This window comes from Hemicordylus capensis, chromosome 3 (genome assembly GCF_027244095.1).
Source record: "Hemicordylus capensis ecotype Gifberg chromosome 3, rHemCap1.1.pri, whole genome shotgun sequence".
Taxonomy (NCBI): Eukaryota; Metazoa; Chordata; class Lepidosauria; order Squamata; family Cordylidae; genus Hemicordylus; species Hemicordylus capensis.
The window spans coordinates 50786096-50813543 of NC_069659.1; the positions used below are offsets into that span (position 1 = coordinate 50786096).

The following is a 27448-nucleotide window of genomic DNA, read 5'->3' on the forward strand; positions in this document are numbered from 1 at the left end:
AGTGTCAGTTTGACAGCGAGCACAGGAAACCCTGTAGAGTGACAAGGCAGAAGGAGGAACCTCCCCAACCCAAAGGAGCTAATCAGCTAGGAACACACAGAGTTGGTGCAAAAAGCTAGGGATGTGGAAAGAGGAGTGATGCTAGCTGGAAAGGAATCATCTGCAAGATGCTCACTGTAGCAGTGGCTAGGCGTACAACTGTATGGCTGTAGTGGTGGGAGAATTGTGGGAACCATGGAAGCAAAATCTGCCTTTCATTTTGTTATGAAGAGTTGGGGTGCCTGCATCTTGCTCACTACTGCAGTGGGCATGGCAACAATGGGTAAGTCCAGCATTTCATTGAAGATGATGCAATTTTCTTGTACCATCATGCCTTTCGGGGTCACCTACATTAAAGGATATTGGGCAAAGGATCAGGGGAATAGATGGTATGGGCCCTGAGTTCTCTATGTGCCTGCAATGTTCAATATGTGCCTGTGGTGATATGGGGCATATATTCAGCAAACTAAACATGTTTAAAGGAAAATGTTGTCTCAGCGGAGAATTGGCTCATCTGTACATTCCTTTCACAACATAACTTTATTTATTTAGCAGAACGTATGTCAGCAAAGCAATGATGGGAATTTAATAACTTTGTAGAATGTGTCCCAGTGGCAAAGTGTGGGTTTTGTAGCATGTGGCAGTTTTGACAGAGGTTCTGATGGGGAAGGGGGAGAAGAGGGAATGAGGCATGATTATTACCAGAAGGAGGCATGAAGAAGTGAAGGCTGAAGATCCCAGTCTCATTCCCACTTAAAGCACAACAGACTAGCCTTCTGGGTGCTATTGGGAAATATTGTCTAAACGTTCTCATCAAATTATTTCTCTTCAATTTATTTATTTATTTATTTGTTTGTTTGTTTGTTTGTTTGTTTGTTTTTATTTAACATATTTTCACGCTGCCCAAAGCTTGGGTCTCTGGGCGGTTTCTAATTAAAATATGATCGCTAGAATTTTTTGTGTGAATACTCTTGAGAATTCTCTCTGTGTCACCTAATTCTGAACTTGCACATCTGGGCGCTTACCCATCTCGGCTGGTGAAGGCAAACAGATAGGATAGAAAAACTGCTGACCAGAGTTGCCAAGGCCTGGTCAGTTGTGGATAGGCAACTGAAAAGGCTTTTTGGGGGTGTTGTTTTAAAATGCTTGTGCAGAGACAGCCTAAGAGACAGAGACTCTTTAACCAGTTAAAGAGCAATTTCTAACCCCAATTTCTTTTAAAGAAGCAATTTTTTTAAAAGAGAAATTAATTGTGTGATGGTGAATTTAGTTTTCCATGGGTGATACCTCCTTTCTTGACTCTCTTCAGCCATCTGCTATGGGAACTAATTAGAGTCCTGCCTGATTCAAAAGGTTAGGGAGAACGGTGGATTAGTGAGTTTGATTTGTGGCCAAGTACAATTTGGAAAAGCCACCTAATGGCACAGCAGGAAATGGCTTGTCTACCAAGTATGAGGTTGCCGGTTCGAATCCCCACTGGTACCTATATCAGGCAGCAGCTATATAGGAAGATGCTGAAAGGCATAATCTCATACTACACGGGAGATGGCAATGGTAAACCCCTCCTGTATTCTACCAAAGACAACCACAGGTCTCTGTGGGTGCCAGGAGTTGACACTTACTCAATGGCATACTTTCCTTTACATTTTGGAAATCAGCTCAGAAGTCTGCCAATAAGAACAAAAGAGCAGACCTGCTGCATCATGCCCAAGGCCTATTTAGTCCAGCATCGGTTTCTTGTCGTGGCCCACCAGATGCCCCTGGGGAGCCTCCAACCTGAAGATGAAGTCATGTCCTCTCTCCTGACATTGCTCCCATGCAGCTGGGAGGCATCCTGCCTCTGAACCTGGAGATAGTTTATAGCCCTCAGGACCATTAGTCATTGATAGGCCTGTCCTCCTTGCCATGCAGAGATGATCAGTTGTAATACTGGCAGGCATCCAAACCTTCATAAGATTTGACTGCCACAAAATCCCCTGGAATAACTACGTTGGGGTGACACCGCCAAGTAAAAATTGTCATTTGAATCAACCTTCCACTTTGGGAATTGGTGTAGTCTTTTAAGTTCCACACATCCCACTGGTAACAAAAACTGACTATATCTTTCCAAATATCAGCTGGGTGTAGCTTGCTGGGTCCAACTACACAATACACGCAAATGTATGTAATGGTAATCCCATCCCACAGCTCCCTTTTTGCTTGAAAAGCCACTTTAGGAGGGAGGAATGGAGAAATAATGGTGGGAGGGGGGCTTAACTCTTTTCCCACTCAGCATTTCCCTGCTTTAAATCACCTTCCCAAATGTGCAGCTTTCAAATGTGTAGCTTAAGGAGGCTATCATTAGACCAAACTTGGGAAAAAACCCTATATTTTTTCAGAGTTAGGCAGCTATAAGTCTGTCCCATAGTTGAGCAAGGTGATTGAGAAGGTGGAAGCCTCTCTGCCCCAGACAGTCTTAGAGGAAACTTATTATCTAGACCCGTTTCAAACTAGCTTTTGGGCAGGCTATGGAGTTGAGATTGCTTTGGTCGGCCTGATGGATGATCTCCAGTTAGGAGAGGGAATGTGACTCTGCTGATATTCTTGGATCTCTTGGCAGCTTTCAATACCATCAACCATGGTATCCTTCTCAGTCACCAGAGGGAGATGGGATTGGGTGAAACTGTCTTACAGTCGCTCCATACCCCTTGGGTAGATTCCAGATGGTGTCACTTGGAGACTGTTGCTCTGCAAAGTGAGAGTTACTGTATGAGTTCCACAGCACTCTGTACTGCCTCCAATGCACTTTAATATCTACATGAAACTGCTGGGAGAGGTCATCAGGAGATCTGGTGCAGGGCTTTATCAATATGCTGATGGTATCAAAATCAATTTCTTCATATCAGCGTCGTCAGGAAATGGCATAACATTCCTAAATGCCTGCTGGAGGTGGTAATGGGCTGGATGAGGGATAACAAATGGAACTTGAATCCAAATAAGATGGAGGTACTGATTGTGGAGAGTGAAGACCTGAAAAAAATGGTTTATATCTGCCTGTTCTGGATGGGGTTATATTCCCAGCAAAAGAACAAGTACATAGCTTGGCAGTACTCCTGGATCCAAAACTCTCTCTGGTTCATCAGGTTGAGGCATTGGACAGGAGTGCTTTTTATCAGCTTTGGCTGATACATCAGCTATGCCCATTTCTGGAGGGAAATGTCCTTAAAACAGTGATATATATGCTGGTAACCTCCAGGCTTGACTAGTGTAATGACTATGTGGGGCTGCCTTTGTATGTGGTCCGGAAACTACAACTGGTACAGAATGTGGCAGCCAGACTGGTCTCTGAAACAACCTGAAGGAAATAATATAACACTGATTTTAAAAGAACTGCACTGGCTGCCAATAGGTTTCTGAGCAAAATACAAAGTGCTGGTCATTACCTATAAATCTCTAAATGGCTTGGGTCCAGGGTACTGAAGAGAGTGCCTCCTTTGTCATGAACCTTGCCGCCTAGTAAGATCATCTGGGGAGGTCCAGTTATGGTTGCCATTGGCTTGTCTGATGGCGATTCCAGACCGGGCCTTCTCTGCTTTGGAATGCACTCCCAGTCAAAATAAGAGCTTCTCCATCTCTAATTCATTTTTAAAAGACCCTTAAGATACACTGGTTTCCTCAGGCTTTTCATTAAAAATAATTTTGAACTGTTTTATTCTGTGAAATTGTTTTAATTGTTTTTATTCTGTTTTTATATTGTATTTTGGATTATGTACACTGCCTAGAGATACAGATATCAGGTGATATATAAATATGATAGATAGATAGATAGATAGATAGATAGATAGATAGATAGATAGATAGATAGATAGACAGATAGATAATGTGTGCACTCTATTAAAAGCAATCCCTTGCTTCTCTGCTGCTAGTAGTCCTCCCAATGTAAGTTTTCAAGCATAGAAAGAGAAGTCAGGCTGCTGTTAAATGTGTTCTCAGGTAACATGTAGTGGATCTCATGTTAATTTTTAAAGACACTAGTTCAATTTTCATGAGTCATATATATCTGAGAATGCAGGTCATGTGATGTGAAAACTACAGTATATATATCACAAACTACAGTATATATATATATATATATATATATATATATATATATATATATATATATATATGAGAAGGTCCATTAATGATTCTGAAAGTCACTTCAGCATTTGAATCTTCTCTTATGGATAACTCTGTATAGTTGCTCTCATTCATATATTTGGGCTATGATGAGGAACGTGATGTTCTTTTTTATAAAACATGGACTTGTGTCTTGCTTGCCTGCCCAATTCTTTTCTCAGTTTTTGAGTACTGATGTGAATTTTCTTTTTCTTTTTAAATAACCATTTGAAAAAGAGATGGGAGATACATCCTAATCTTACGGTTTTGTATTGTGATTTTTTTTAGGGTCATTCTCAGCAAAAGGGACTATCCAAGACAACACTGTACAGCAACATGTTAGCAATTTGGTCAGCAGAACGACGGTTCCCAAGACTACAACTCAGTGGGCTGACCGTAATTCCTTTTCAGATTTATTAATACTGTTTTGCATCTGAGTCTTTTTGTTCTATAGAACAGGGGTTCCCAACCTGTGCTACTCTGATGTTGTTGAACTACAACTCCCATAATCCCCAGCCACAATAAATTGTAGCTGGGAATGATGGGAGTTGTAGTTCAGGAATAGGGATGTGCGTTTCATTTCGGATACAAAATGTTTTGTGCACAAAACAGGCCGTTTCGGCTGTTTTGTAGCCAAAACAAAACACCCAATGCTCAAAACAGAAAATTTTGTAGCCAAAACAAAACGTCCCTGTTTCGGATACAAAACGTTTTGTTGTTTCAGCTGTTTTGGAACTCCATTTTGCAATCGCAAAAAGTCTTTCTCCTTCAGTCTCCTGTTTGAATTTCCAGCCCTTCCAGCCCACAGACTGGTCAGCAAAAGCATGGGCTGATCTGCTGGCAATTGCCGCCTTATTCCTTTTAAGCAAATTTAAGGGTAAATTTTACCCTCATTGTCTAGTGGAGCAGTGTGCATTTACCCTCAATGGCCAGTGGGGCAGTGTGCATTTCATTGTTGTTGTTTCACACTGTTGTGTATAGATCAATTGCATTTTGAGTGGGAGGGATGTGGATGTGCATGACCTTTGGAAATCTGCCTGATTTTCCCCAAGCTCTGCTGTTGTTAATGTGTGATGCTGATGTTATTTGGGGTGGATTCGGGGCAGAAAGGGGGCTTTGGGGGAAGAAGAGTGGTTCAGGTGGTAGTGCCCCAATGGGTGCCTGCTGCCACCCAGATTCCAAAGGAATAGGGCAAAGGGCTAATTTCTTAGGAATTGTTGAAGTTTACGCTACTTTAAGGTCCCCCCCCCAGGGAATAAAGGAGGTGTCAGAAGATGCATAACTCCACCTTGGGGGCACTGGGGTAGCCAGGAGCGAGTGGTGGTATAGTGCACACAGGGGGCCAACCACCCCCATGGGTTGCTGACCCATGAGGTGCTCGGTTCTGTTGTTTCTGAGGTGTTCTGAGTATAGATTCTCTGGTAGCATATGAGATTTTCAGTGACAAACCATGAATCCACTCTCACATGCTACCAGAGAATCAGAATCTACACTCAAACATCTCAGAAACAACAGAACCCAGTACCCCATGGGTTAGCAACCCATGGGGGTGATTGGCACCCTATGTGCTCTACATCACCACTAGCTCTGGGCCACCCTAGTGCCCCCCAAGTGCAGTTATGGGGCAGGAATTATTTATCATTCCCTATGGGGAAGAACTTTACAGATGCACAAACTCCATTACATCTTTAAGAATCAGCCCTCTGCCCAATTCCTTTGAAATAATTCTGGCAGCTTCCTTGCCCCCACTGGGCACTACCACCTACCCTACTCTGCTCTGGGCCACCCCTTTCCCCATAACATGAAGCTATACTTTTGCTGAAACCTCCATTCTTCCCTATGGGAAAAATCCTATACTTCAAAAATTCACCAAAAATCAGCCCTTTGCCCAATTCCTCTGAAATTTGGGTGGTAGTTTCCACCCATTGGGCACTACCACCCCCACCCACTAGTTTTTCCCCGGGGCCATTTTTCAAAATCCAAAACGTTTCAGATTTGGATTTTGCAATTTCGAACAAAGAACAAAATTGGGGTGTTTCGGATTGGCTGATTTCACAAAGGTGTTTCGGATTTGGGCCAAAAACAAAACAGGGGAAAAAACAAAATGCACAACCCTATTCAGGAACATTGGGAGTACCACAGGTTGGGAACCCTTGTTCTACAGGATAGAACAGCTTAATCAGTAGGTTCATTCCCATGAACATTAACTGGGTAGGACAAATGTCCTACCCAGATTTGGGAGCTGTGTGTGCTGCTGATATTTGTTTGTGTGCTAGTAAAAAGCAAGGTACAATGTGGGTGTGTGATCATCTGCTAAGCATCATCTGGGTAGGACAGTTCCCTCCCACCATTCAACAGCTAGGGGTGAAATCTGGGTTGGGTATGCTTGTCCTACCCAGATGATGCTCAGCAGATGATAAAGCTTCCCACCTCCTACCCTACTTTTTACTCTCACAAAAATTGGGAATGTGCACAACTCCCCAAAGCTGGGTAGGAAGCTTGTCCTACCCAATCAACAATCATGTAAACAAGCCTTGTGTCTTACAATTAAGTACAGTAAGACCCAGAGGGACTGATGGCTACTCTAAAACATGCTATGTGTAATATCTAAAAACACTTTCTGGTTCATATTTTGGATGATAGATTTTTTAAAAAAAAATCTAAAGTGAATCTGCAGTGTTATCCCTTTTCTCCTTCTGTAATTTCATATTATCTGTTCATTCTCTGACACTGGAGGATTACCGGATACTTAAAGTAAAGTTGTGCTGTTGAGTCGGTGTTGATTCCTGGTGGTCAAGAGCCCTGTGGTTTGCTTTGGTAGAATAAAGGAGGGGTTTACCATTGCCATCTCCCTCACAGTAGGAGATGATGCCTGTCACCTTAGCTCTGCTTTATTTTGTTTTAACCATTTTCATTTCTGTGAACTAAAAATTGTGGGCAAATCCATTCAGTTTTAAAGTCCAAGCCTTTCGTTCTAATTTCTGCACACCTCTTCTTGCATTTGATAAATGGACCACTTTCTGTTACTTATAGCATCACCATGAAGTTCAGCAATTATCAGCGAGGAATACAGAGGAGTGTCCCAGATCCACAGTCATTGGATCCATTTGTGGTATTGCTTAATAAAAGGATTATGCCTAATGCAGATATCAGAGTAATGGCTAATACAGTTAAAAATCATCTTCCCCCACCCCTGCTACTCCTCCCCCCACCAAAAATAAATCCTTTTGGATCTTAACAGGGGATTTCTCAGTGTGCAAGGCTTGGCTGTTGGAAAAATCCCTGTTTGGACCTGGAACGCACCCCTTTTCTCATTTTTAACAATCCCTGATAGCATTTATCCTTTTATCTGCTTCCAGAATATTTCCCGGAGTCTAAAGAGGTCTGTACTGAGATTACACTGCAGTGTCCTCCACACAGACATGGACTAATAGTATGGAATGCAAAATTTAAAAATGGAACACACTGCTTTATGTCATATGCAACTGAGAGAAACAATCTGCAAAGAAACTGCAGTAATAATATGAATTGGACAACGAGTCCTGATCGGGACACTTCTCTTCATATAAAGCCACTGTACCTTTTCAATGAGGGTGTCTATAAGTGTACTATTGCGATTGATAATGGAACTTACAGCAATGAATATACTCTAACCATATTAGGTAAGAAACTGTGTACTTTTCCTCACCTATGGATCATTACCTGACACTATTCCTGCTACCACTATCACATCAGTTATTGGTACTCTTCAAACACATTTATTGATTCTATGCTTTATTTTATTTTATTTTATTTTATTTATTTATTAAAATATGTATTATACCACCCAATCCATAGACTCGGGGTGGTGTACAAAGCAAGAATAGCATCTGAGTTATTATTATTATTATTATTATTATTATTTTAAGATTTTAAAGGGCAAATGCCTGTCAGAAAAGAAATGTCTTCAATAAGGTCTGAAAGGGAGGAGGCAGACCAAATCTGCATTACACAGAAGTGACATGGTTGTCCTGGCTCACAAAAGGATTGCAATTGAAGGGAATCTTTGCACATGAGGCTTCAAGTGGCTCTTGTTTCCACGTTGCTCTAAATTGGTCCAAATGCTAATTTACATTACAAACATTTTTCCTCCGCCTTTCCCCCTACAAACAACCTCAAACACTAACATAAATATCAGGAGAGAGGTTCAAAGCTGATTTACACCTCATGTGTGAACAGGCTCTTGGCAGGAAGAGGGTCGGTCCTACACATTTTGCTGCCTGAGGCAAAGGACATTATAATGCCCCATACCCATATCTGCAGGTGGGTGTTCAGCATTCCCAGTCCATGCTTCCAAGGCAACAGTGGCAACACTGCTTCAGCTGTAGCTGTAGCTCAGTGGGATGGGGCCACAGCTCAGTGGTAGAGCATCTGCTTGGCATGCAGGTGGTCCCAGGTTCAATCCCTAGCATGTGGGAGAGACTCTTGCTTGTAACCTTGGACAGCCACTGCCAGTCAGTGTAGACCAGGGCTGCTCAACTTCGGCGCTCCTGAAGATGTTGGCCAACAACTTCCATAATCCCTGGCTGTTGGCCACTGTGGCTGGGGATTGTGGAAGTCGTAGTTCAAAAACAGCTGGCGGAGGGAGGAGCTAAGTTGAGCAGATGTGGTGTAGGCAATACTACACTAGCCAAACCAATGTTGTAAAGGCAGCTTCCTATGTAACACCTAGACCATTGGGTAAGCAGTCTTGGCTTGCCAGCTGTTATTGAAATAAAACTCCCATCATCCCTAGCCACATTAAATTGCAGATGAGAATGATGGGAGTTGAAGTTCAGCAAAAGCTAGAGAGCCAAAGCTGGCTGCCTGCCTACCTAGACTATGACACCAAGCCAGGAAGTGGCAGCAAGGGCATTCCTAGCTCAAGTTATCAGGGAGGGGAAAGAAGAGGTGCTCCCCAGTTGAATAAGGAGGGGGAAATCAACAGCGTGCTTTGGTGGAGCAAGGAAAACCAGTGACAGTGGAAGGTGAGGTGGTGCCAATCATTGGGGCCCAGCACATGCTTATTTATTTATTTATTTATTTATTGTTGAATTTATATACCGCCTTTCATTAAAAACAATCTCAAGGCAGTTTACAAAAGTTAAAAAACATACAATAAAATGACAATAAAAATATTAAGCTAAAAATGTAAAAACAAACCAAATTTAAAATCTATAAAATACAAGCATAAAAACTATACACGGGTAAAAACACATAGAAGCAGCAATAAAAACAATCATGTAAAAGCCTGGATAAAAAGCCAAGATTTAACAAGCTTTCTAAAAACTGTGATGGAGTCCGAGGAGTGAATGGCCACTGGGAGAGCATTCCAAAGTCTGGGGGCAGCAACAGAGAAGGCCCTGTCCCGAGTGCGCGACAGCCAAGCCTTCCTCATTGTCGGCATCTGGAGCAGAGTCCCCTCAGATGACCTTGTCAAACGGGCAGGAACCCTTGGGAGCAGGCAGTCCCTCAGTTATCCAGGGCCCAAACCGTTAAGGGCTTTAAAGGTCAAAACCAGCACCTTGAATTGGAACTGGAAACGAACTGGCAGCCAGTGCAACTTTCAGAATGGGGGTGATGTGCTTCTATCGGGCAGCTCCGGAAAAACTCTAGCTGCCGCGTTTTGCACTAGGTGCAGTTTCCGGATATTCTTCAAGGGCAGCCCCACGTAGAGCACGTTACAGTAATCCAGCCGTGACGTGACTAAGGCATGGGTAACCGTGGCCAGATCTGCCTTCTCGTGCTGCACCTTGTATCCCTTCCTGCACCCATGCCTGAGGCAACCTCCTCACCTTGCCTCATGGAAGGGCCATCCTTAGGGTTGCCAGGTTCAGATGGTGAAAAAAGTCAATATCCATCACCAAAAAGGTGGAAATAGAGGATGCTTTCACCAAAAACATCTCCAAAAGTCTCCACTTTGCATAACATTTGCATATTGGTATTATATATGCCTATTTTGATAAAAATTGGATAATTTGAGAATAAATACAGCTCACCACTGTGAAGCTGGCAACCAGGTGAGCTGTATGTCTGCTCTATCTGCTGCCTAGGTACGGAGTTTTCAAGGTCCCTGCTTCTTAACTATAAATTCATCTCCTGGTTAGGTTTAAGGAGAGGAGAGCTGGTCTTGGAGAGGAGAGAGCTGGTCTTGTGGTACCAAGCATGACTTGCCCCCTTAGCTAAGCAGGGTCCACCCTGGTTGCATATGGGCCACCTCCAGCCTCAACCACCCTGGTTGCTGTGGGCCACCACCAGCCTCAAAGGCAGGATGCCTCTGGGTACCAGTTGCAGGGGAGTAACAGCAGGAGAGAGGGCATGCCCTCAACTCCTGCCTGCAGCTTCCAGCAGCATCTGGTGGGCCACTGTGCGAAACAGGATGCTGGACTAGATGGACCTTGGGCCTGATCCAGCAGGGCTGTTCTTATGTTCTTACGCCTTATGTTCTTGTGTTCATATGAATGGGAAACTAGAAGTGTGAGCACTGTAAGATATTCCCCTCAGGGGAAGGAGCTGCTTTGGGAACAGCAGAAGGCTCCAAGTTCCCTCCCTGGCATCTCCAAGATAGGGCTGAGAGAGATTCCTGCCTGCAACCTTGGAGAAGCCGCTGCCAGTCTGTGAAGACACTACTGAGCTACATAGACCAATGGTCTGACTCAGTATATGGCAGCTTCCTATGTTCCCACACACTGTCCTCCTTCCCTACGGGTCACCCAGCCTGCTCTCCCCAGCCAGGCCAGCAGCTTATTTCACCTCTTGGCTTGAGGCAGGGCAGCCAGCTAGCTACCGAGCCAGCCTCTTTGCACACTGGCGCAGCGGTGCGTGGACGGTCTCCCACTCGCTTGCTGTTCTCTACGACTGCAAATTTTGATATATGGCTTTTCAACAGAAGGTTTCACAGTAGTTTTCAAAGAAAAATAAATAATAAGATGCTACCCTGTCCCCAAAGGGCTCACAATCTAAAAAGAAACACAAGGTAACACCAGTATCAGCCCCTGAAGGAATTCTGTGCTGGGGCTGGATAGGCCCAGTTGCTCTCCCCATGCTAAACAGAAGAGAGTCACCACTTTAAAAGGTGCCTTTTCCCTCAGTTAGCAATTAGCCATGGGCGACACAGAAAATTTTGGGAGGAAGATTTCCTGTAACCTCCCCCCTATATCTTACAGTGCTTACACTTCTAGTCTCTCATTCATATGCAACCAGGGTGGACCCTACTTAGCTAATGGGACAAGTGTGAGCAAATGGTAGGGAAGCATTAATAGATAATATAAAGTTCAGAAAAAGGTAACATCTATGATGGTCCAGAAGAGACTATGTGAGGGAAGCAGGAATAGGTTTGATTGAGAAAAGTGTATGTGCAAAGGTTAGAAGTCCAAACAATATGTGCGGAGGTTAGAGGTCCACAGTCCAAACAATGTAACTGCAACTATTCCAGTTCCCCCACACTTCTTTGCCACTTCCCCTTTAACAGCACCACCGCCCCCACCCCCCTGGACTTGCAACCCACCTTTAACAGCAACCCACCACCACAGCAGGGCTGATAATGGAAAATACCATTCTACAAACTCCACCTCCACAGGTGAAAGAATATTCATGGACAAGTAGGGGGCAAGCACAGCTCAGCAAGAAGTATGGAGGGATGCACAAACGTGAAGAAAAGGAAAGCTGGAAACCAAGGGGCTTGATCCCGATAAACATACCCAGAGTAGTGCAGAGAGAGAGAAAAAACCAGAAAGGGATTTGGAAGAAGAGAGAGCACTTTTCAGTGAGCAGATTGGAAATGCTTTTTGTGAATTAACTATTAAAAAAACCTCTTGGAAACCTCAGCCAAGAAACCTCAGTTTCATAAATAAAATGTCCTTGCATTATGATGTTGAAATTGACAGTGGCTGACATCCTGGCTAGCGCACTGTGGGTGTGCCAGAAAGATGTGTCTGCACTGTGGAGAGCTTCCTCACCTCACCACAGTGCCCTTGTATGTAGTGGGGTGTGGGTGGGTGATTTTTTGTGATTTCCTCTGTCTCTGGAAGTGCCCTTTGTCACCTGTAAATATTTCCCTGAGGGTCATGCTGCCATTGGGGACATATTTTCAGATGCTGGAGGGTACTTGCAGAGGCAGACTAGAGTGGTAAAATCCCACACCCACCCCCCTGCACACCCAACACTGTGCAGCTAGGAAAGTGTTTTATAGCTGCTTCCCTCATAAATACAAAGTAATCTTATGTTCGTTTAACTAAGACTTTATTCCAGGAGCAACTTCGTTTTATCCTTCTCCTATCCCTCCCTTTTCTTTATGACTCCACCCGCCACACGCTTTATAGGATCTTTACTGGGACAAAGTTCTAATCAACAAAACATAAAGGACTACTAAATAGAATACAACAGAAAGCTTTCTGTAACACAGATGCATCTTCCTGGCACATGCCCACTATATTACAGTATTTAGGATAGTGTTCACTGTATATAGTAGCCTCTCTCATTAAAGTGTCTACTTAAAGCTCATATCACTTGGAATGGAATGGAATCTTTATTTCAACCATTGACCAGACAAAAATACAACACAATAGATAAGAAGTAACTTGCAGCAATCATGATTCTGCCAGTACTTTATTACAAAACACCACTTGCAATATAACAATATATAGTACAATATACAGACACTCATGATTTTACCAATTGCTTCCTTACACAGCTTACAATGTAGCAAAATTTTTGCCACCTTGGTAGAAACATTAATATCACTGTCAGACAAAAGGAGAGACCCATAAAAGGTAGTGATATGAACTACCTGGGAAGTTCATATCACTTAATGAAACTAAAATTTCCATGCTACTGTCTGTGTCCTGATCTTTCCTGGAGTGGCTACAAAAGAGATTGAAGAGAACCCTTCAACATTGCTCTGTCCAGTGGCATCCCAAGATAGCATCTACTAGGGGTTCCTCTTCACATGGCTGACAGCTTTCTTTTACAGGCTTCAGGGTTTTGGAAGGTTCTTGCTTAGGGAAGTAGGTGTGCTCGTATTATTTCTTGGATTGGAGCCTGCCTTATGTGCCCCCATTTTAGGAGGTTCCCAGGAAGGTTACCATAATAATCCACTCCTTCTTTCAAAAGAGGTTTGCAGAAGCTGCAGCTGAAGGTTGTTGTGGGATGGTATCTCTGCATTCTGAATATATGTGTTTATTTAAATATCTGGCTCCATGAGCAGGGCTTCTTAAATGTGGATCCCCAGATGTTGTTGGCTGAAGTACATTGTGACAGGATGATGGAAGTTGTAGTCCAGCAACATCTGATGATCCAAGTTTGAGAACCTGTGGGCCAGGGATTTCTACTTCACCATCAGATCTTGTAAGGGACATCTCTATTCCAAACCTTACACATGTCCTCTCTCTCTCTCTCTCTCTCTCTCTCTCTCTCTCTCTCTCTCTCTCTATATATATATATATATATATAGTGCAGCATAGATGTCAATAGATAGAATATGTGGTTGTTGCCCCTTTATCACTTAATCCCCACCAAAACATCTCACTACGTTTGATACACCAAACTGACTCTTTCTCCCATTTATCCCTTCCCTTCAGTGCCTCCACAGGTGTCCTTAACACATAATGACAGCGGTGGAACTGCTGTATGCAAGGCAGCTGCAGGAAAACCAGCTCCACAGATTTCATGGGACCCACAAGGATATTCTACTATTATGAATGAAACATTGCTTAATGGCACAGAGACCTTCACCAGTACATACAATATCACTAGTGCTAAGGGCAATACATTAACTTGCTTCGTCTTCCATCAGGCTGGGAACAAGTCTCTAGTCTTAAATCTCCCATCAGGTAATACTATGATTTTTTTTTAACCTACTTTCCAGTAAGCTTATGAACTCACTGGGCATTTTGTGAGTGTCGTGTGTGTGTGTGTGTGTGTGTGTGTGTGTGTGTGTGTGTGTGTGTGTGTCCGTCCTTCCGTCCCCCTATCAACTTCGCAATGCCTGGACCAATATGAACCAAACTTGCCAAAGCTGTAGGGACCCATAGGGACCTCTCAATGGTGTAGTTTGTGATGATGTCATCCACCCCAATTCAAGGTGGCAGATGCATAAACGTTGTAAACTTGTGAACTGCCTAACTGATTTGGACCAAATTTAGTCCAGTTGTAGGGATAGTGAAAGGAAAGTAGGCAGATTAGTTCTTACTAGAACAACATGTTTATATTTAGTTGTGGCACACAGTCTCTGGAACAGGAAGTCTCAGGGCAGCTTCCTTCTTGTGTATTTCCTGTTGCCGGCTGAGTCTTCCCTTTTTCTCTCAGGCATTTGGTGGCAAGTGTTAAATCTTGATTATTAACTTGATTTTATTATCCTACTTCTGTGTTATATGTATTTTTTGTGTGCCATTGTTTTTAGGTTCTGTTTTTCCTGAATCTTTTCTCTTCTGCATATCACTTCAAAAGTTCCCCACTGCCACCAGTGCAAAGACTCATAAGTTTAATAAATAAATATCCACTCTTTATTTGTGACAGGTACAGAGTCATTCATTCTGCTGGTGCTGTGTTCTAGGATCTTGGGTTTGGGGCTTGTTCATTTTATTTTTGACCTCTAATATTTTAAAAAGGAAGGAAACACACACACACACACACACACCATTCTGCTGAGATGTGGGATGTTTGTCTATGGGCCCTAATCCAAAGAGGAAAGTCTTTTGGAATTATTCCCATGTAAGAGTCTGCATGGAAAGTCCTAGGTCAGCATTGAACATTCATACTAATTCTTTCAAGATCCCCAAGGAAGATGCTAGATTTCAGCCAGCTCCTACTTATGGAACTTTCCTAATGTTCTCTACATCTGTTCCTCCATGGAAATAATTCTCAAAGCACTACCTTAAAGGAAAACATTCTCCTGGGGAAAGTCCTAAATTGAAATGGTTAAATAGTTTACAAAGACACGCAATGGCTGGGACATTGTCATGGTTAGCTTGACAATTCACAGCTGGTCTCTTGGAAGGATACAAGGGTCACTACTACCTGTTACAGGTGGTATAAAATGATGGGGGCTATGAAGAATGGCCTGTTTCCTCTTGCTACTTCTTTTCTTTTAATGTTATGACTTTCACCGAATTAAAGGCTTTTAAATAATCTGAATTTCCTTTTATGGATTAATTAATCAACTGGACATGTGGGAGGAAAATGTACATATTACAAAAACCTCGATATAGGTGCTAAATTTGAAACTATTTGTTTGTTATTTTTTTCAAATTTGTAGACCACCCCAAACTTCTGTCTCTGGGCAGCTTACAACAACATCAGACAAATTAAAAATGAAGACCTTAAAACAATTTATTTTTAAAAACCTAAATTATTTCATCAGTGTAAGATAACTTACAGTTTTTTTCTATACAATGTTGGAAGGAAAGTACATTTCTACTTTCATCTATTTCAGAACCTAGAATATAGATTATTCCCAATGGCATTAAAACACTACAGCCACAATGTACACGTTAATGTTCCATTCATCTTGTGGACAACCCAGAGAAAAGACATGTTGGCACTAATGTGAGCTGAGCACAGTCAGCATCAGTTGCCTGGGGCAGTGATAGCTAAAAGGAAAATCATGATGGTTTGTTTCAATTAGAAGTGCAAAATAGGTGCTAATTTTGGATACAAAGTAGAGGGGAAACTTCACTTTTCTTTTTCATCAGATTTGGTCTGGGGTAAGAGCGTTGCACAGCAGTTCTATTACTTAACTGGTGCAAATTTTAATCCAGAGCTATATCTTGTTTTGCTCAGCTTTGGTTGGTGCACCAGTTGCACCTGTTCTTGGACTTGTCAGATCAGAGTAGAGTGATCCATTTTCTTGTTATATCTCAGCTGGATTACTGTATAGCATTATTATTAATTTTAATTTTTGCAAACCACTCTGGGACTTTGTAAAGGCATGGGATATAGATCTGTTAAATGTTTACATGACCTTTTGTTGCGTATTGTTTCAATCACATTCATGAAAGTATTAATTTCTACTAATTCATATTTGTGGCATTTTGCAAATCCTCAGGCAGTGCAGAAGCGAAACATTTCACAGTGAAAATTCTCTTGAGCAGCCTTGCTGGTTTCTTGGGAATTCTTCTGCTTTTACTTTTTATCTACCATGGGAGGCACCTTTATGCAAGGTATGTGTGCACAGCCCTAAGGTAAGTTAGTTTCACAGCTCTCTACTACTAATCAGCTGACACCATGACCATATATATTCCATTTACTACAGAGAAGCAGCAGGGCATATTTATGCTGCTGTTTGGCTTCTCGGATTGGAAAATGGAGATGGTATGCAGATGGTTCTGATTGTGCCAAACAAGGAAAGTAGGAGGATTGTACTTGGTGACCTATGTTTGTGGAGAGGGGATGATGAACTGTTTCTTCATATTGGCACTGGAACATTTCTGTGTGATATTACAAGCTATTGAATGCATCAGAGCAATGGCTTATAGGATTAGGCTGTAAGCCTGGTGCTTAGATGGGAGTTGGATATAAGAGCACATATGAAGCTACCTTACTGAGACAGACCACTGGTCCATTTAGCTCAGCATTGTTTCCACTGATTGGCAGCAGCTCATCCAGATTCTAGATGAGGGTCTTTCCCAACCCTACTTGGAGATACCAAGAACTGAACTGGGGACCTTTTGCATGCAGATCATATGCTTGACCGCTGAGCTATGTCCCCATTCTCAAATACAGCATACTGCATTCAAAATTACACTAGAGTCTTGACATTTAACATATAGGGCCAATTCTCTTAACCCTGCTAAGTGAGCAAAGAGCCATCTTTTTAGTGATGACTCTCTTTATTGAGCAGGGGGAGAGGAACTGGCCCTATCTACCCCCAGCCACAGCATGCCTCCAGTGGCTGTTTTATTTATTTACTTACTTACTTACCTACCTACTTATTCGATTTCTATACCACCCTTCCAAAAATGGCTCAGGGCAGTTTACACAGAGAAATAATAAATAAATAAATGGATTCCTGTCCCCAAAGGGCTGTTGCTGGTGTCTATCTTATATTTCTTTTTTAGACTGTGAGCCCTTTGAGGACAAAGAACCATTTTATTTATTTATTTACTTTATTTCCATGTAAAATGCTTTGGGAAACTTGTTGAAAAGCGGTATATAAATATTTGCTGTGTTCATGATCATATCCATATCTGGTCAATGAAAACAAGGGATGTTGGTGGTGGGCATGCTCCCATGGAGAATGTTGTGAAAACTTGGATTTCCCCCTTGATCTTTAGTTGCACCTTGCAACCTGACATTTCCATATATTATTAATCTTAGATCTGAACTTTGGCTATTGATATCAGGTAAATGTTGGGTTGGTGCAGTGCCAACGGGAGATTGGAGAAGACTTCTCACAACACACTACGTGGGAGCACACATGCCACCAAGATCTCCAGTTTACATTTACTGTACTGGGCATGGGTTTGATTATGAGAACCAGCCTATAGATCCAAGTCCAATTTTTATGGTTTCCCTAATAATAATAATAATAATAATAATAATAAATAATTTGATTTCTATACCGCCCTTCCAAAAATGGCTCAGAGCGGTTTACACAGAAAATAACAAACAAATAAGATGGAACCCTGTCCCCAAAGGGCTCACATTCTAAAAAGAAACATCATATAGACACCAGCAACAGTCACTGGAAGTACTGTGCTGGGGGTAGATAGGGCCAGTTACTCTCCCCCTGCTAAATAAAGAGAATCACCATGGTAAAAGGTGCCTCTTTGCCCAGTTAGCAGGGCATTCCATATGGAAGATGGAATCTGACTATATCCTTCTTTCCCTCATCTCTTCTGTCAGACTCAGAAAAGTCAACATATCCAAAGGCCCTGAAACAATTTCAAGACTCAGCATCCAGGTGAGACATCATAGATGTGTTCTCAAATCAGCTGGGGAAATCTTGGCATTGAAAGGGGCACATTACTTGTGTTATTGTAAATAGTATAGAGGCTGCCAGCCATATAAGGACTGCTTGCAGTCTCATTTCCTACAGAAAAGGATTCCTCAAAATGCAAACAAGTATTTCTAGTTTCTGTGGAAGCACACAAAATGTTTTCGACTTTGCTAATATGTAACTGCTGGAAGTTGTGCTTTTTGTGTTGTCTTCTTTGGTCACCACAAGCAGGGCCGGCCCTACCATGAAGCAAGTGAAGAGGGTTACTTTAAGTAGCAACTTGTGGGCCATTTCTCAGGGGCAGCATCACAGCCCAACCGGCACCTCTTCATGGCCTGAAGAGGAAGGAAACTGAAATTACATCATGCTGCTTTTCCTTTTCTCTTTTCAACAGAAAAGGAAGGAAGGAAGGGGAAAGAGACTGGAAAGATGGAAGCAATTGGAGGGGTGATTTTAATGGAAAATAAATGGTAGTGTAGTGCCATTTGGTGCTTTGCTTCATACAGCAAAATGTCACGGGCCAGCAAGAACCAAAGCATTGGTTATATCATTCAGAAGAAAAGGTCACACATAATGCAGAACTTCAAGTTCTCCCAACCTGAAATATGGAGGGAACGTGAAGATAGTGCTGCAGATGATCATGTAGCTCGGATTGTTGGAAGCAGCCAAGTTAAGCCAGAGATACACCGGCTGTCCAGGCCTCCCAGTGAGACCCTGGATGCTATCCCAGCCTGCTTTATGCTGCTCTTTGACTGGCAAATGTCACCTTATATCACCTACTTCACAGCCATGGGCCCGGATTGCAAAGGGGGATGACTCAACTAGAACGAACCAGAGGTTCACAAAGAGCATGGATTTGGACATATTGAGCACCTCAGGGCAAGCAGAACGTGGTTTGGCAAGCCACTTTCAAATCTTGGTCACACATCTAGGTCTGAGGCCTTGAGTGAACTCCTTGGTGTGGGTTCAGACAGTTGTGTTGCAGAGTAACTTAGCAAGTAATTGAGCAAGTAATCTAAAAGTAATTGAACAGGAAGCCAACTTTAACTGAGAAACAAGAGTTTTATATGTATTACTAACTAAACATAAGCTAAGGAAACAATAAACAGATTCACAGTCTCTTATGCAGAGAGGGGGAGAACCTCTCAATTTGAATTCAAGGCAACAAGTGAGGAGCAGACAAAACAAACTGTGAATACACTCCACCCTCAAGCCAGTACATAGATACATACAAATAGAGAAGCATGCCCCATACAAATAACTGAGACAATGTCTATGGGAAAATCCCAAGAAGTTGCAGTCAAATTGGTTATGGACTTTGCAAGTAGTTCCACTTCATTTGTGTACTCACCTTTGTGTACTTATAAGGATCAAACTAAGCAAATCTGCTTTCCGAAGTGAGCATTGTATGTATGTATGTATGTACTTAACTAACATATTTGTATACCGCCCACTACCAAAGTCTCAAGGTGGTTTATGACAATTGTAGTCTGGAGGCTATCACACACATGTATCTATTGCCAAATAAAACAGGTTTCTTTTGTCAGCAAGTATAGGGGTATTCCTAGGTGCCATTTCAATTTATTTCCTGCAGCTATAGTAAAACAGTAAAACAGTAAAACTAAATGCAGTTTCTAAATTGCATTTAGAAGGAACTGCAAGGAAATTTTCCCCAGCACAGATTTTTTTTTTTAAACCGCCAGGTATGATGGTCTTTAGGGGAGAAATGGGTTGTAGACATTTCCTTCACTTTTTAGAAATGATTCAATAGCGTATTCAAAAGACAAGTCATATTTCCTTCTCAAAGAATGTGTCTTTATTTTCTAGGAAAATGAACTGGAGCCTTATGCCACTTTTGTGCAAATGGAAAATGTGATCTACGACAGAGCATGTGACTTCCCCTCAGGACTCTCACCTTCAACATGAGATGCTGCCTAAAAAACTTTGCCAGAAAGCGGCAGAGACAAACTCACAATAGTGACAAAGGGCAATTGTTAGCTTCTTAAAGGGATCCTCCCAAGCAATGTGGGTAAAATTGGGGTTTCTGTATACATGTCATATGCCCGACAATTTCGGTCATTGTCCCACACAGTCATCTGTGGAAAAATCAGCGCCAATTTATCTGTGTGCTTTGTTTACAGTGACTGAGTGGAAGCAAAGCTTACCTGAGGGGTCTTTCCAGATGCAGGTTTATTCCAACATGACTGCTGATTCTTATGAGCAAATCTGCAGGGGGTTTAGACAGCCTTTTACACATTGTGTAACTTCCTTCTGTGATCTGCCTGCCAATCAATGAAACATCAGGGTCTTTCATGCCTACATATCCCCCCACCCACCCACCCAAAGTGATAATGGAACTGGAAGAATTTGCACGAGGAGGAAAAGGTGTAGATCAGCCTTGAACAACATTTGGCCGACAGGCCAGATCTGGCTCACAGTGACTTTTTTGCTGTCCTGTCTGGGCCGCAGTACAGGTGGCCTACCTCTGGTAATAGCATGCAGCCTTTTGAGAGGGGCAGGCAGAGACCTGTGCCTCCCTCCCTCATTACTCTTGCATGGTCAGGTGCTGGGCTTTCCCCCTCCCCCTTTGCATCCAGCTCTTCAAGTCCCTCCCCTGGAGCTCTTGTGCATTTCATTGCCTTAGGCAGGGACACGACCTACTTGAAGAATGAGGGGCTTCTTTTCATGACTCTTGTCAAAGAGAACTAAGAAGATAAGAGCTGTTTTACGCTTCCTCGGGGGCATCATTGGGAGGTGGCTCATGCAGTTTGGGCCCCAAATAAATGACTCTGAGCCCCCAAACCAGCCACTTCCTTCTCAAATTGGGACTGGGGGCTGGGCAGGTGCCTCTGCTGCTGCTGCTGCTCCAGCAGCAACAATCACTTCTCATCTCTGTCTCCTGCCTAAAAGGTGCTGTGCTGGGGACCAAACAGATGTTTTAGCCCCCAATACAGCACTTGTCTCCTCCAGTTTCCTTTTAGGGAGGAATCAGATGTAAATATTCTGGAGTGGGCATGATGGGCGTTTAGAGGGTCTATGATATTCTGAGCACCCAGCAATGCTCCTTTTTTACATGTCAATTCTCCAACACATGTAGCACCTACGCTGAGGGGCTTAGCTTGGGGAAAGAGGGCCCATGTTCGCCCTTATCTGCAGAGGCCCGCCCAGAGTTTGGAATAAAACTGGGAGAGGTGGATCTGGAGGGCCCTCAAGAGCTGGGGGCCTGGGTGCTTTGAACCCATTCACTCAATTATAGCTACACCTCTGCCTATGCCTTAATCTCCTCGATGTCTAATGGGCCTTCAGGTCTTCAGAGAAGCAAACAATTCTCTCCACCAGGACGTTTTTAAGACATGGCTCTATGCCTGAGGTATCTGAAGCTGCTTCACAGCTGATTCGAGGCATTTTAATTTGAGGGATTGGATGGACCATTCACATAGCCACCAGCACCTCCTTTGCATAGCCATCAGCACCTCCATCAACACTTTCGGAGAAAGCAGAAGTGAAGTTTTTTTCAAAAGCTGCTGGAAATGGAGGATTCTTTTCCCTTGGACATAACTCAGGCTAAGTCAGAATCCGCAGCCTCCCTTTGGAGAAAAACAAAGCCCTGTCTGTCCTGGTCCCTGATAGCCCGCAGGGAGGTCGGGTTAAATCCAGTGAATATGTGGACTGGCACACTCCAATCAGGAGTGAGGGTTTTTGCGGGGGAGCAGGGCGGGGAAGCCCTGTCTGTAAAACCTCCAGGCGCAAAGGCAGGCAACAAGCAGGGAGGCCCTCGCAACCACCCACACCCCAGCCTTACCAAAACCTTGGCAAAAGCAGCAACAGAAACAGTGTGAGCATCCTCACACCCAAGCCGGGGGTGAAGGGAGAAGGGAAGGAGAGAGCAGAAAACTAGAGTCACAAGGGACAGGTGCACCCTTCTGGCCTGAGGCCAGGTGGTGGAACTGCTGCTGGAAAGCTCCGGCAGTTCTCAATACTAAGTAGGGACAGGGTGAATCAACATGTAGGAGGTGCCTGTGTTGGAGAATCAACAGAGGCATGGAGAAGACTCACACAGCTCATATTCTCCCAGTCCTCTTTTACAAGAGCCAGCAATAGAAGCCCCTTCTTCCCCAAGTATGTAGAGCTTACGCACAAGGCAATTAAGTGTATAATAGCTCCAGCAGAGGGATTTGAAGTCTGGATGTGTTGGGTGTCAACCTGTGGCAAATTTACATATTTTTAACAACTGCTTTAATGTATACTACTTTTGAATAATTGATTTTAATATAATAATGTGCTTAAAAATTGACCTCGGCCCCCACACACCATGAGGTTCTGGCTTACCAGGGCATTTGAACTGTGCATTTCTGGTGTAGATGGACCATATTGAAACCAACAGAGAAGTGGTTACCTGTGCAGGTGGTGATGTATCGGAGGACTGGCACCCAAGGGCACACTCCTGCATGCCCCCTCACTTCCACACCTGAGTGCTCTTTCTTACAGTTCTCACCTTGTGCAGACCTTTAAAAAAAAAAAGCCAGTTGACTGCTATCAACTGATCTTGTGGCCCCTTTTAACTTTTTTATTTTTCCTGATCTTTTTTCACATTTGTGCTCTTCTCTAGCCTTTTTGCAAAGAAGATTTCTTCCCTTTCCCGCCTCAGCCTCCTCTATCTCTCTTTCTGTGTCCTTCCAAATGATTGTTGCTATTAGTGCAGCTCTGGATTCAGTGATGCAATTAGGAGAACTCTCTCTAATCAGGAGGACATCAAAAGGGCATTGGAAACAATGTTTCCCTCTCACTTCTCTGAGATCACAGAGACGAAAGGGATTTAAATAGCCAACAGTAAAGCCTCAAAACTTTAAATGGTGTGTGTGCAAAAGAAACCCCACACCTATGCCCCTGACATATGGATGATATAATGTTCTCACAAAGGGTCTATCATACTCCTGATTTCCACCCTATTGGGATAAGAAATAAACCAGCGATAATGGTTTCCCATTATAGTCTGTAGGGCTGATGTTATGACCCTAAACAGGGTAGGAAGAGAACCCGGCCAGAGCAGGAGATCAGCAGTCATGTGTTTGCAAAAATCAAGGTAGGAGGAGGGGAGAGTGATTGTTTGGGAACTGGGAACTGGGTAGGACAGCTTTTTGTCCACCCTCAACAAAATCCTGGGGACAGAATATGAGTTGGCCACATTTGTTCCATCACTCTCCACGCCTTCCACTTTGATCCTTGTGAACACATGATTGCTAATTGGGAGCACACACAGCTCTTCTACCCTGACTGAGTGTTCCTCCCACCCTTATTTTGATCATGAATGAATCCCCTGGCTGTTATAGTCTATCTTAAATAAGAGTATTTGCCACCTAATGGCACAGTGGGGAAATGACTTGCCTAGTAGGCATGAGGTTGCCGGTTTGAATCCCTGCTGGTATGTTTCCCAGACTATGGGAAACACCTATATTGGGCAGCAGCGATATAGGAAGATGCTGAAAGGCATCACCTCATACTGTGCAGGAGGAGGCAATGGTAAACTCCTCCTGTTTTCTATCAAAGACAGCCACAGGGCTCTGTGGTCGCCAGGAGTCGATACTGACTCGACGACGGCACACTTTACCTATTTACACTGTATCACTTATTCTCTCCCCCACCAACAACTGAAAGAGTGCAAGAGCAGCAAATAAATAAATAAGTTGGAAATCATGGTCGGAACAGAAGAATAGATGCATGTTTACTCAGAAGTAAGTTCCACTAAGTTAAGTGGAACTTACTCATAGTAGAATGTTCATAGGACTGCAGCCAACTCATTTTGGATTATTGGGCGGGATGAAAGGGAAACATTTCGCTATAATTTCAGGAAATGATTCATTAAGTGGGATTTTTAGTAAGTGATTTATTAATAAAAAAGAGATGCTGAAAACCACATCCAGAGACTGTTTCCTTGATTTCAAGTTCTGTAGGAGTATCTATAAGAGTGTGTGAGGAGGGCAAGAAATGCTGCAGAAGTTTGGTAAGTCAGAAGTACACAACAATGCAATGTCATGTTTAGGCTCTGTGTGTGGCCGCCCCTTGTGCTAACTTGCTGCATTGCAGCAGGATTTTAAGCCTTTAGGCCCTGGACAAGCCCTGCCCCTTGAGACCAATCATTGGCGCTCTCTGTAGCAGGAAAAGTATAAGAAATTTCCTGTCTGAGACAGGCCTTGACTCTGTATCAAGGTCACTTTGTTCCTGGTGCACTTGTTTTAGAGTACTTTTGGTCTATCTGCTTGCATGACCCCTGGCGTGTTCTCAACTTCTGGCAACTGGAGCAACGCTTGATTCCTGGCCATCTGCTTGGCTTGACCCTTGGTGTATTCTCAGCCTCCAGCTCCTGGTTCAACCCCCAGATCCTGACTGTCTGCTTGACTCAACCTATGGTGTGTTCTTGGCCTCTGGCTACCAGTTCAATTCTTGATTCCTGAGTGTCTACCCAGTTTGACTTCTGGTGTGTTCCTGACCTCTGGCCACCAGCTTGATCCCTGAACCCCTACTGGGCTGTCCTAGTCCAAGTTCTGAGCCCTACTCACCTAGCCACCAATAACCATGACTCAGCCCTGACATGCAAGCCCATGGATGGTTGTGTGGAAAAGCCCTCCATCAAGAATCCCTCTAGGTATCTTTTTACTGTATTTCTCCCAGTGTCAAAAGAGACAGAGCTGAGCACCAGGCTCTGCAAGATCCTTCCACAAACTGTGCCAGGTGTTAAAATAATATTCTGATTTTTAGTGACCAACATGATGTACAGTCTTCCATCAGTGTTTCCAATACACTGGGGCCACTGTGATCAAAAAAAGGCAGCCCTGGGGGTCTTGTGCAAGAGCACTCTTACACAGTTCCTTAAAATAAGTGCTGCTGCAGTACGCAAAATGGTCATTCATAATGAGCTTATAATTGTCAAGAGCCACTAGGTGGCATTTCAGCTTCATGGTCAGTCATGCACCGGGAGAAAAAATAATTTTTCTTCTGGCTTTCCCTGACAAGTCTGGAATCCGTTCTCAGATTTTTCAAATTCCTAGGGAACTGTTATGAAGACATCTTGATCTCTATAGACTATGTAGAATATATGTGTAGATACTTACGATGCCTTATTTAGAACAATTCAAAGTGATCATGATACTTGTCCCCCAGAACCACCATTGCCTCTTATGCCATTCTATACTGGGTACCAAAGGTAACTAGTAATCTTTCTCCCAGGGCCATTTAGCCTTGACAACCATTGTTAGACTTTCATGTTGCCTTGATAAGTGATCAAGAATGTGGTACTGTGCTGAAAACTACCCTGTGATCTGGAGTACTTCATGTTGCCTGATTCTTTAATAATCTGTTTTTATTGTATTTATTCCATTTGTTTTTGTTTGGTCTGATGACTAAATGCAAATAAAATCTATACATAACCATACTTCTTTTAATACATGGCTGTGGGGGCATTATAACAATCCTGAAAACAGGAGTGCATAGGATAACCTAAGAACTCAGCTTGACTTGCACATGGTGATACTTGGTGTGCAATGCTTTTCAGTTTCAAAATCACTGTGTATTTTACCAAGCCATGTGGTGTGTGGCCATAAGTGAACAATGAAGGAAACATTTCTTTTTTACAAATTAGGGGAAGTGAAGCAGAGAAGTGCTGAGTGGTTTCCCCAAACTCACACAGGATGTCTGTGGCAATGACATGACTCATAGACACAGACTTGTGAAAAGGACATTCACTGTAACTTTCTTGGCATATCCTTCTGTCTAATAGAAAACCGGATGGCCTTGTGCCAGCCAGTAGGGTCCTGAAACAGGGCCACCCACACACAAGGGAAGGGTTTCTTCACAGATGTGCAGGGAAATATTACTTTGTAAAGAGAGAATGAGAGCCAACACCTTTGTGATGAGGACCCTCCCATAGAAGTAGAAGTAGAAGAAGCAATTAAAAGCCCTGACAATGACTCAAACAAGGGAGAGCTATAGCACTTACATTTGGGTCTGGCAATACAGCAAAAAAGAGAGTAAACTCTCCATCTCCATGGTTGTACACCCAGGTTGGGATGCTGCCACTTCCCCCCAATAATCATATTGTGAAGGAAGGCTGAGTCCCACACACAGCTCTCCAGGGCTCCCGACTTGGATCCAATAAGCAGAAATGGCGGAGTTCCTTCCTTCATTCATGCAGAGAAGCTGGCATACACCCCAAACAGATAACAATGGAGATATTCAGGGCTCGCCTTAGGGGTGGATGAGCTGGGCAGTTGCCCAGGGCACCTGCCTGAAGGGGCACTGAGCTGAGCTTGGTGGCATATTGTTTGTTGAGTGAACCATGCCAAAGGCATTCCTCAACCAGAGCGCTATTGATCCTGAGGCTGACCCTGAAGATATTTAGTTGTCAAGCTGTTGATTATATGTGGAATCTTTTTCAGTGGTTTATGGACATCTGGTCAAGAGCATCTTGTGGCTATGGGTGCTCATTTATGGCTTTACATTTCCAGTTTTGAAAGGATGGGTAGGCAGTCAGAAAGTGGCCAAAGAAAAAAGTCTTTGTAAGATGGAAATGGTTACATACAATTCTGAAATGTGAGAACAGTCAAGGCATTGGGAACATGGCCAGACACATTGCTCTTTGCACATGCCCATTGCCTGCCTAGTTATCAGGGATTGGCCCTATTTTCTGGTACCTGCCCTTTTTCAATCATTGCCCCTACACAATTCTTATTGTGCCTTTGTGGAGATGTTGGGGGTGCCTTGCAAAAATGGTTGCTCACATACGGCGCAGTGATATACGGGCAGTAGATCATCACCTGAACTGCTGTGTATGTGTAAATCCATGTCTCCTCTGTGGCAGAACAAGGCAGTTCTGCTCTGTCCAAATGTGGCGCCCATTGGAAATGGGCTGCTCAGAATATGGGTGGGTATTGTTATTATTATTATTTACATCTATATCCTGCTCTTCCTCCAAGGAGCCCAGAGCAGTGTACTCCATACTTAGGTTTCTCCTCACAACAACCCTGTGAAGTAGGTTAGGCTGAGAGAGAAGTGACTGGCCCAGAGTCACCCAGCTAGTATCATGGCTGAATGGGGATTTGAACCCGGGTCTCCCCGGTCCTAGTCCAGCTCTCTAACCACTACACCATGCTGCTCCCCTGTAACTGGTATTGAGCGGCTGGAGATGGCCCACAGCCACCAGACTAGTAGCCATTGATAGACCTGTCCACCATGAATCGGTCTAAGCCCCTTTTAAAGCCATCCAAGCTGGTGGCCAACACCACATTGCGTGACAAGGAATTCCATAGATTAATTATGCACTGT

At 43.4% G+C, this 27448-nt stretch overlaps 1 protein-coding gene across 3 annotated transcripts; it reads left to right on the forward strand.

Annotated features, from left to right (window-relative positions):
- Window positions 1-25559, forward strand: CD200R1 (CD200 receptor 1). 3 transcript variants are annotated; one of them, XR_008318536.1, is made up of 8 exons: window positions 1-322; window positions 4465-4572; window positions 7536-7838; window positions 13773-14024; window positions 16238-16352; window positions 18037-18094; window positions 19958-23862; window positions 23899-25559. XR_008318536.1 is itself a non-coding variant. In XM_053304966.1 (7 exons), the coding sequence occupies exons 1-7, from the start codon at window positions 235-237 to the stop codon at window positions 20054-20056; spliced, it is 1023 nt and encodes a 340-aa protein (XP_053160941.1). In that variant the 5' UTR covers window positions 1-234; the 3' UTR covers window positions 20057-25559. The 3 variants fall into 3 exon arrangements, 2 of the variants coding, with proteins under 2 accessions (XP_053160941.1, XP_053160943.1); XM_053304966.1 differs by having other exon boundaries at window positions 19958-25559; XM_053304968.1 differs by having other exon boundaries at window positions 4465-4561; window positions 19958-25559.
- The last annotated feature ends 1889 nt before the right edge of the window (window positions 25560-27448 follow it).

What these genes read in the sequence shown, in the direction of transcription:
- CD200R1 (XM_053304966.1), top strand. Translation starts at nt 235, where the DNA reads ATGGAAGCAAAATCTGCCTTTCATTTTGTTATGAAGAGTTGGGGTGCC. An exon ending in TACAACTCAGTGGGCTGACC is followed by an intron (nt 4,573 to 7,535) that starts GTAATTCCTTTT and finishes ATCTGCTTCCAG; the next exon opens with AATATTTCCCGGAGTCTAAA. An exon ending in TTTCAAGACTCAGCATCCAG is followed by an intron (nt 18,095 to 19,957) that starts GTGAGACATCAT and finishes TTTATTTTCTAG; the next exon opens with GAAAATGAACTGGAGCCTTA.